Genomic DNA, 11314 nt, shown 5'->3' with positions numbered 1-11314 from the left:
ATATTCCTTTTACATATGTAGGCATATTCTGGGTAGGATCCCATTCTCTGAATTCACAAATTTCCTTTACACATTAGAGCTTCCATTTTTTTCCTACATGAGGGAGCCCATTTACACATATATATATATATTTCAATTAAATTTTATTGCTACTTGTTCGTGTTTTACCTATATGTGGCAGCTCATATTTTTGTTACAGATTTTTTAAGAAAATGTTTCACAGTATAATATCTTTAGTACTTCCAACATTTAAAATATAATTGTACTGCCCACCCACCTGCCAATTATACAGGTTTGTTTGTTTTTTTTCAGAGACATGTATTATATTAAGTAAGATGTTGTTCCACAAATACACATATAATTTCCTACTTTCTTCCTGCTTCTTTTTTCTCCTACCTCCTACTCCCTAATATATTCACTATAAACTTGTAGTAGAAGGAACTAAGAGAAAAACTATCAGATTGTTGTCTAAAGTCATCCTTAGGATACCCATCATTTGGGAATGGCTGAACAAGTTGTGGTATATGAATATAATGGAATTTCTCTAAGAAATGATATATCAGCAGATGTATTTCAGAAAAACTGCCATTGAGTGAGAAGAACCAGGAGAATGTTGTACACAGCAACAGAAACATTGTGTGATCACCTATGGTAAACTTAGATCTTCTTAGCAATACAGTGATCCAAGATGATTCCAAAAGCCTTAAGATGGAAAATGCCAGTCATATCCAGAGAAAGAACTATGGAGTCTGAATTCAGATTGAAGCATTTTATTTTCCCTGGTTTTTTAATAAAGCTTTTTATTTTCAAAACATATGCATGGATAATTTTTCAACACTGACCTTTGCATAGCCTTGTGTTTCGGATTTTCCCCTCCTTCCCCCCACTCCCTCCCCTAGGTGGCATATTTTCACTTTTTTTGGGGGGGTGGGGTGAGGCAATTGGGGTTAAGTGACTTGCCCAGGGCTACACAGTTAGGAAATGTTAAGTGTCTGAGGTCAGATTTGAGCTCAGATCCTCCTGACTCCAGGGCTGGTGCTCTATCCACTGTGCCACCTAGTTACCCCTCACTTTTTAAAAAAAATTTGTTTTTTCTTTTTTTTTTTCCTAGTGGTTTTCTGATTTTTTTCACAACATGACTAATATGGAAATATATTTAACATGATTGTACAAGTATAACTATTTCAGATTGTTTGTTGTCTTGGGGAAGAGGGAGAGAAGAGTGAGGAGAAGAACATTTTGGAACTCGAAAATCTCACAAAAATTAATGTTGAAAACTATCTTTATATGTAATTTTAAAAAATACTATTAATTTTGTGTGTGTGGAATAATAAAGAAAGTTACCTTCAATAAGTTTCATACATCTATGAGATTCCTACTTTCAATTTGCTAAAGAACAATAATAAATGTAAAGAGGGAAAGAGTTATTTTAAATTTGGATGTAAAATGTCTCCCCATCTTCTTTTTAAACAAGCCTTATAATTGGTCTTCCTCCATCCCTATCTCATATGTATGTAGCATGAAGATGCTACATAACCTACTTCTGCTATATGACTATCTATGTACCTAAAATCACAAAATTTTAGTATTGGAAGGGACCTTGAAGGTCATCTGGTCAATCTTTATTTGAGCAAAAATTTCCACTACTACATTCCTTTCAAGTGGTCATCTAGATCCTAAAGATCTCTTTTAAGAATGAAATGTACTGTCTCCTAAAATAGTCCATTCAACCTGGAGATCTTTTTGTTAGAAAATATTTTTCTTAGATCAAGTCTAAATTTTCCCCCTTGCAACTTTTCTTTGCTCCTAATTTTTAAAATTAAACAGAACAAACATAATCCCTCTTCTGTATGATAGTTCAACTACTTGAAGGCAGCGTATCATATTATTTCCTTGATGTTAAACAACCCCAGTTGTTTAAGTATAAGTAGATCCTTATACAGCATAGGCTTGGGGTCAGGGTGGGAGGGGAGATACTTTTCATGAATCCTGATAAAACAAGAATATATATATATATATATATATATTTTTTTTTTTTTTTCTGAGGTAATTGGGGTTAAGTGACTTGCCTAGGGTCACATAGCTAGGACATGTTAAATGTCTGAAGCCAGATTTCAACTCAGGTTCTCCTGACTTCAGGGCTGGTGCTCTATCACTACACCACCTAGCTGCCCCTATAACAAGAATTTAAGCAGATGCCTAGACTATCTAAAATGGAGGAACTTATATAGGTAGTCAACACAAATTGTCTTTATATGAGCCAAATCTCCCATCTCAGCATCAGATTCCAGGTATCTCCTATTTATAACAATGATTGATTCTCTGTTCCTACTGATTGAAAATCTAGTCTGTTAGATTTCACTGTTCCTTCCATGGCACTTTGGTACCTTTAGAGGGGTGAGGTGAAGACAGTCTCACCTCTACTATTGGTTTAAACTCCTACCAATTTGGCTCATCCATTTTTAGGGATCCTGACATCTCAATTATATTTAACCACTTAATCATTAGATTAGCTTTAAAAAAAAAAAAAAAAAAAAAAAAAGTGTACTTCAAAGGTATATCAAGAACAATCACTTAGTCATTAGACATTTGTTAAGTGCCTACATTGTGTCAGTAACTGTGCTAAGCACTGAATAGACATACATACATTTCCCCTTAATACTTAACATTTCCTCATAAATCACTTGCAAGGGTTCTGGGAAAGGGAAAGGGAGGGAGATTCACAAACTTAACTCTGTTCCTACATAGCATCTGTCCCATCAAAGGACAAAGCCTCCACCTTCTTCACTCCACCCAGAGCTTGTAAATCTTTTCTCTGCTTGGCTGATTGCTACCTATTCTGGAATCCTGGACTTCAAAGTCTCCATGGCTCAAGCTCCTAGACTGGTGCTCTGTCTCCTGGATCTAGAACTGGAGAGAATAGACAAAAACAAGACCAAAACTCTAAGGGCTTTTCTTAGGTCTCAGGGCTTAAAGTGGTCATGTCCAGTTTAGTACTGCTGTGAGTGAACAAGTTCTTCTCCCATTATAGAAAAAAGGGAGTGAGTGTGCCTCAGTAAGGTAGATTTTAAAATATACACAGCTCTAATTATACAACCACTGGAAAGAAGCTGTTCCTACCCACATAAGAGGCTAACTCAGAATATCCATGCATGTGTCAGGTATCTTGTCTCAGAAACAGGTCTTTGACATCTCCTCAGTGGGCACTTATTTCCAAATTTGGTTATTTGGATATGGTCAAACTCCAGTATACTGGTTACAATTCTATGGATTCATCTTTAGTTTATCTAAAATATTGTAGTCTGTAGCTGACCCTAATCCTGTATACTGTGCCTTTCAACACAGAATAATATTGAATTAGTTTTTTGGGGGGAGGAGGGTGAAGTGGGTGTTGCTTATTACTGTACTAACTTACAATGAACTTATAGTTTCAAGCCATTTTTAGGCATATTTTACCTTTCTCATCTTAACTTTTGAAGATTATTTTTTGAGCCTAAGTATATGATTATACATTTGTCCTTGTTAAATTCTATTTTGTTGAATTTGTCCAGTGTTCTAGTCTGTCAAGTTTTAATTCCTGACTCTGTTATGCAACATGTTTTGTTATTCCTCCTACTTTTGCTTCATTAGGCAAGTTTGAGAAACAACTTGTCTATTCCTTTATCTGAGTCATCTATTAAAAATGTTGACTAATGTTTTACATAATTGCACATGTATAATCTATATCTGATTGCTCACCATCTCAGGTAAGAGGGAGGGAAGAGAGGGAGGATTAGAATTTGGAATTCAAAATTTTAAGTAAAAATTTTTTAAAAATTGGAAAACAAAGCCAATCCCTAAAGCCCTTCAGTAAAGAAGTTCTTAATAGTTGTTATCAACTCATTAATGACTAATAATTGGGAAGGAGTATAATCCAGGTCTTATCTTTCTATCTTTTCCATAAATACAACATGAGATGTTGTCAAAGCTTTACTAAAATCTAAATAAAGTATATCAATAGCTTCTCCTCATCAAATATATCTAGTAACTTTGAAAAAATGTTCTTAGTCTGGCATGAATCATTTTTTAAAAATTAATGCCTTTGAATGATACATTCTTTTATGAATGTTACCCCTATTCTCATTCACCATGTAAGCTGTGATCCTTGCCTCATACTTTTTTGAGACATTTGAAGCTTTTCAATGAGAATTCCTTCTGCTTCCCATTTATTCATTTCAAGACCCTTTTGCATCATGTCCTACTATTACTTTAATCTCTTATGAAATTACTTTCCTGCTAGGCCACCCTAATTTCTGCCTTAATATTAGGGGACTTCAAAATACATGTGGAAGATCTCTCAAATACCCTTCTCTTTCGTTTTCAATCTCTTCTCAAATTTGTTCCTCCCATCTTAGCTACACATAGCAATTGTCACACCCTTGATCTTGTCACAAATGGTATACTTCCAAGGTTAAGAACTCTAAAGTTCCTTTATCTGATCACAATCTTCTATTACTACATCTCTCTCTGTAACAAAACCTGTTCTTTATCCTTACTAAAGTCATGAAATCTTTCTTCTTCCTAGTACTTTCTTAGGTCACAGTCCTTTTTCTTCTCTTCCTTCTCAGTCAGTTCATGTCTACACTTTTCTCTACTCTCAATTCACACATTTCCAAATCCAAACCCTGAATTAATTTCCCCATTTGCTTTCCTCAACTCATATTTGTGTGCTACTAGAAACAGAAAAATTCATGCAAGTGTGCCAGTTGCATTTACCATATATATAGGTTAGCTAAGGCAGTCCGTTTACTCCTCCCTAATTTATTCTCTATTATATGCTCTACAATGGTCGTTCCAAACCTTCTTTTCTCTCTTTAAATCTCCCATAGTAACTTAGTTCTCAACTGAGTTCCTTTACTTTATATTTTACTGAAAAAATTAAGGCCATTTACCAAGAGCTTCTTATTCTCCACTCTAGCTCATTTTATCATCCCTTGACATCATTCAATTCTTTCTGCCTCTTTATTCCAGTTTTCTGTAAAGAAGTTGCTCTTTCTATAAACTGTGCATACCCTTTGATGCAGCTGTTGTATTCTCCTCCTCCTCCTCCTTCTTAGACTCTCTGTCCCTGTGTCTCTGTCTCCCTGTCTCTATTTCTCCCTCACTCTCTCTGTCTCTGTCTCTATCTTTCTCTGTCTCTGTCTGGATTTATACCCAAAGAGATCATAAAAAAGGGAAAATGACCCACATGTGCAAAAATGTTTGTAGTAGCCCTTTTTGGAGTGGCAGGGAACTGGACCCCCATCAGTTGGGAAATGGCATATGAATGTTATGGAATATTATTGTTCTCTAAGAAATGATCAGCAGGATGATTTCAGGAAATTCTGGAAAAACCTACATGAAGTGATTCTGAGTGAAGTGACTGGAATCAGGGGAACGTTATACACAGTGAATTCTAGAATAGTATTTTCACTTTTATTGTTGTAGTTGTTTTTTTCCTTATTTTTTTCTCTTTTTTTCCCCTTTCGATATGATTTTTCTTGCATGGCATCATAAATGTGGAAATATGTTTAGATGAGCTACACGTTTCACTTATTTTGGATTACTTGCTGTGTAGGATAGGGAGAAGGTGGGGAGGGAAGCAAAAAAGTTTAGAACATGGGGGTTTTGCAGGAGTGAATGTTGAAAACTGTCTTTTCATGTGTTTTGCCAGTGTGTGAACATGCACTCTCAATTCTATCTCCTCTTATCTTCAGCAAATTGTGTCTACTATTATACTTTCTTTTCCCTCCTCACCCCCAGCCAGTCTTGCTTTCTCTCTCCACTTAACATCTTCAGTCTCTCCTCCTAAAGTACTGATTCTTTCTCTGATATCTACAAACATACCTAAACCTTCCCCATTTTTAAGAAACAAACAAAACATATTCATTAGATACTACCATCTTTGAGAGGTTTTATCCAATCTTCATTTTTTCAGTCAAATTCTTTGAAAAAGCAATATCCACTAAATGTTTCCATTTATTTATTCTCATTCATTCATTAACACTTCTGAAATCTGGCTTCTAACTTGATTATTCAATTAAAACTGCTCTTTTCAAAGCAACCAAGATCTTTTAATTGCCAAATTTAATCTTCCTTTCTAAATATTTACTCTTCCAGATCTCTCTCCATTATTGATGACCCTCAAGCCTCTTTTCCTAAACATTCTTTCTGTTTTTTTTGTGATGTTGCTATTTCTAGTTTCTTCTTTTTTCTACTACTAGTAAAAAAGAGAACTACTAGTTTAGTCTCCTGTGATTTATTTTAGTTGTTAGTTTCCATTAAAAGTGCTAGTATGAATGTTTTGGTTTATAATAGGTCATTTTCTTTTTTAAAACCTCCTTGGAGTACATTCCTGGCAATATAATCTCTGAGTTAAAGGATATGAACATTTTAGGTATTTTTATTATTATTATTTTTGCTGAGGGAATTGGAATTAAGTGACTTACCCAGGGTTTCACAGTTAGGAAGTGTTAAGTGTCTGAGACCAGATTTAAATTCAGGTCCTGGTGCTCTATCCACTGTGCCACCTAGCTGCCCCCATTTTGGGTATTTTTAAAAAAGTAAATCAACCAATCATTAGCTTAGTATAAAAATCATTAGACATTAAAGAAATAATCACACCTGGAATTTTGCATAGATCTATCCCAGTTTTAAATGTCCTACAGGCAGTTGATATAACTTGACCTCAGGAGAGGGAGAGAGATGTGAGCATGCTACCTACAACAGATGAAAAAGATGGAGAATGAGAGAATAAGAGATAGAGACAGAGACAGAGATGAACAGAGAGATAGAGACAGAAAGATAGAGATGCAGAGAGAGAGAGACAAAGATAGACAGAGACAGAGAAAGAGACAGAGACAGAGACAGAGAGAGCGAGGGAGAAATAGACACAGGGAGACAGAGACACAGGGACAGAGAGTCTAAGAAGGAAGAGGAGGAGGAGGAGAATACAACATAGAACAGAGACTGAGATTATATCCACATTAGTAGAAATGATATAGAGAATAAGCCTTTTTTTTTTCCCCAGGAGGAAAAAGTGATGAGTAGTGTCAAATATTATAGAAAGATCAAAAGAATGAAGACTTAGAAAACATCAAATTAGGCAATTAAGATTATTGGAACTTGGAAAAAGAGTTTGAATTGTGGAGTGATCATCTAGGAAATCATATTATAAAAGATTAAGGAGTGAATGTGAAGAGAGAAAGTAGAGGTGATAAGAAGGGACAGGTTTTTTTTTTTTTTTTAAATAAGTTTTAGAAAGAAAAAAGAGATATAGATGATAGTTTGAGGAGATGGTAGGGTCTACTAAAGGTTTTTAAGGATGGTAGGGAAGGATGTGGCCATATTTGAAGGCAATGAGCAAAGAATCAGTTTAAGTCATTTTGACTATTATAAATATCCAAATTAACTATATAGGACATATGAATGAAATTGCATCCAGAGAAAAGATTGATATCATTTTTAGGGCAAAGATGGAGAAGAAAGGAAGAAAAAGAAAGTTGCACAAAAATGAATTGTATTTTTAAGGGAATAGCAAGTTGTACACAATAGATTTGTAGCTTCATGTACAATCATCTTTTCCTCATTTTCTACTATATCATAGGAATGTTGGTTTTATTTCTTAAGTTTAGAATAAAATAAATAAAAGTTGTGAAAAAGAAATAATCGGTTGATTAGGAGAGATAACAGATTAGAAAGGTAGAGATAATAACACTAGGAGCAATCTGCTGGAGAAAATGGGCAAAAAATGGGATTAAGGGAAACTAAAGAGGGATTGGCCTTGAAACATTATCAAAGACTAAATAAAGATAGAGAAAATCAGGAATGATTTCAAAAGGTTTTGAGTTGAAGAGAAGAAAAGAAGGTACTCATGGTGAATAGCCTAAATTTTCAGGAAAGTAAAAGGAAAGTTCCTTATTGAGCAGGAAGGAGAGAGAGAACTTAGGGGAGAATTGAGACGAAAAGAACAGGTTTGGAAAAGTTCTACAGGGTTTTGGAATAAGGATTCAATTAGTATAAGCAAAAGGCCTAGAGAAAAAGGTAATGAACCTGGGATTTAGTCAGTCTTTCAAGGCTCTAAACCATTGCCTTTTTTCATTCCCAGTTATTGCTTCCTCATTTTTTTCGACAATAGTGTGAACATGTTTTTTGTTTTTGTTTTTGTTTTTACTAGCATTACCACTACTACCTACTTTGTAACTGAAAAAAAAAAAAGCAATAACAATAACAAAAACAAAAAAAAAAATCCTTCAAATTCCTCAAAAAAACATAGAAGATTTCTAGGTCTCAAAAAGAAAAATACCATTATTTTAAAATGTTTCCCAAAAATGAACTTGTTTGTTTTTAACTGTGGTCAAACAGTCTTTAAAAAAGAAAGAAGAAGAAGAAGAACAACAACAACAAAAAAAAAAAAACCAATCTCCTTTGCTTCATGGTCAAATGCAAATAAGGATAACCACAACCACAACCAATCAGAACTAGATTTTACTGATTTGTTTTTTGAGTGAATTTACAAATGTGTCTTTGCTCTGCTCAGCAGCTCTTAAGTAGTGAAAAAAGAAGCAGCTACTACATGAAACAACCTCTCTCAAGACTTTAAAAATCCTCAGAAAACATCTCACAGGTGGGAGAAGGCTTGGTACATTTCAGTGTCTGAATTTTTGAGATGGAAGAAACAACTTACCTGACCTATCTGGATAACTATGCTTCCAGCCAAACCCCTGACTTTGAGGATGACCATTTGCATGTCTTGTATACTTCTATCTTTCTTCCCATCTTCTACACGGCTGTGTTCATTGTTGGTGTTGTGGGGAACCTGATCCTGATTGGAGCTTTACATTTCAAACGGGGAAGCCAAAGACTGATTGATATATTTATCATCAACCTTGCTATCTCTGATTTCATTTTCCTTGTTACACTGCCACTGTGGGTGGATAAAGAGGCATCCTTAGGGATATGGAGGACTGGCTCATTCCTGTGCAAAGGAAGCTCTTACATCATTTCAGTCAACATGCACAGTAATGTCTTCTTCTTGACCTGTATGAGTGCTGAGCGTTACTTGGCCATTATGTGCCCCTCTGCATCCAGAAAATTCAGGAGGAAAGACTGCGCTTACGGTATCTGTGTCAGTGTCTGGTTTATCTCCTGCCTTCTGGGATTGCCTACTCTTTTGTCCAGGGATCTCACAATAATTGAGGATAAACCCTATTGTGCAGAGGAGCCAGCCACTCTCTCTAAATATGCTTGGGCCCTGGTGTGCTTAATTTTCACTTTTTTTGTTCCTTTGCTGAGCATCTTGACTTGCTATTGTTCTATTGCAAGGAAATTGTGTGCATACTATCAGCAATCGAGAAAACACAACAAAAAGCTGCAAAAGTCCATCAAAATTATCTTCATTGTAGTGGCAGCCTTTGTCAGCTTCTGGCTACCTTTCAATATCTTCAAGGTTTTATCTATCATCTCTGGACTACAAGAAGAACCTTTCTTTTCCTCAACCATCCTCCAAGTGGGCATGGAGGTCAGTGGTCCTTTGGCATTTTCCAACAGTTGCATTAATCCTTTTATTTATTATTACTTCGATGGGTATATACGGCGAGCTATTATCTGCTGTCTCTGTCCTTGTCTGAAGAATTCCACCTTTGGTAGCAGCACTGAAACCTCAGACAGTCACCTGAATAAAATCTTTGGAAACTTCATTCATGGAGAGAATTTTTCTAGAAGGAGAAGGCGTTCTGTGTCTTTGTAAAAGTAAGGGAGTGAAATATTTTTAGGAAGATTTTTTTTTAATGGGGGGTAAGGAAAGGGTGATTAAAATGATTTATCTGGAAAAAAAGAAGAAAGGAGAAAATTCTGACAGCATTTTACAAGTTTAAGGATGAAGAAACACAAAGGTTTGGATGCAGGGAAACCATTGCATAAGGGAGAAAAAGATATGGATGTGATTGTATCAATTGTCATTTATTCAAGTGACCTATTTTCTTGTTGACCTTTGTTGATTAAGTGCATAACTTAGGAAGACTTTGTTGTTCTTGGACTCTTGAGCAATGGGTCCCCCTTGATACGATCCCTTAGTGTTTTGTAATATACCTTCAGCCTCTTTTTCTTTACAAAGAATTATCTCACCTCTTTGGATATTGTACTCCTACTGGAAATACACTTTGAGAAAATGAACATGTTTCAGCTACTAATAAATATAGTCACAATGTCTGGAGTTAACGTTATATAGTACCTGTTCTCAATTTTTTCTGAAATCCAAATCAAAAGTTCTTACTCTAATACTATTGGCTTCTTTTTGTCCTTAGTTCTTTCTCTAAGGTCATAAAGTGGGAGGGAATCCAGGGAGGATGAAATCAGGTTAAACTGAAAAGGGAGGGGTGTGGTAAAAAAAGTATAACAGAGAAAAATATTTTTTTAACCTTTCTAACTACTGACAGTCCACCCTCTCCTAGGAAGCAACTTACTATCCTCTAGTCAAGCTGGAGTCTATAAGTATTTGGTTCAAAAAAGCAAACATAAGTCATGTTAGAAAGATATCTGGCTTCTGATCAGAGAAATTGATAGAAGGGTATTTTCATGATGATATTTTAAATAAATGTTTTTAATGGTGTTTTGTGGTGTGTGTCATGCTTTCTTATTAATAATAGTTCCATAAATGAATGTTTTAATATTCTGTAATTATATGATTTTAATAACATAGGTGAGCAATATAGAACATGACACAGTATAATTGGTGGAGCTTGGATTTCTAAATTCAATCTAATGTCATGAATGCCTTATATTTAAACTAAAATTTCAGGATCACTCTTTTCTATGGTATCATTCATCATGTATAAATACCATTTGAAGATAATCTATTTGTATAAGTTGTTCTATGCTGTGCTACAGAATGGCTTTTTAAAATGTTACTGATCTTTAATTTATAAGGTAGGATCTTTGTCTTGAAAGATATTTGTCTTCCTGTTCAGAAATATTAACAGATATATGCATATATATATATATTTGAAATGATGTTTCCAGTCACTGATTTTTAATTGAATTTTAAAATACATGTGCGCTATCATTTGTAATAGTTTCAGAAAGGCATTTTATAACTTGCCTTTAATAAAGAGTCTTTAATTCCAAAGAAGTCTTTTTTTAAGTCACTCTATAGCATAAGATGCTACAGAAAAACATCTAGTAAATTAAATCAATATACAATGATAATTATAGAAGAAACTTTAATATATATATATATATATATATATATATATGTTTTTTGATGGTCAATTGTGTCTGACTCTTTATGCCTTATTTG

At 34.7% G+C, this 11314-nt stretch overlaps 1 protein-coding gene across 1 annotated transcript; it reads left to right on the top strand.

Moving 5' to 3' along the window:
* The first annotated feature begins 8551 nt into the window (after positions 1 to 8551).
* GPR15 (G protein-coupled receptor 15) lies at positions 8552 to 10647 on the top strand. The gene has a single exon (XM_003766363.4). It carries the CDS (start codon positions 8687 to 8689, stop codon positions 9764 to 9766), a length of 1080 nt encoding a protein of 359 aa, XP_003766411.1. The 5' UTR covers positions 8552 to 8686; the 3' UTR covers positions 9767 to 10647.
* The last annotated feature ends 667 nt before the right edge of the window (positions 10648 to 11314 follow it).

The sequence above is a fragment of the Sarcophilus harrisii genome, chromosome 3, assembly GCF_902635505.1.
Source record: "Sarcophilus harrisii chromosome 3, mSarHar1.11, whole genome shotgun sequence".
Taxonomy (NCBI): Eukaryota; Metazoa; Chordata; class Mammalia; order Dasyuromorphia; family Dasyuridae; genus Sarcophilus; species Sarcophilus harrisii.
Note: the sequence above shows the minus strand (reverse complement) of the source record. Positions and strands in the feature narration are given on the sequence as shown.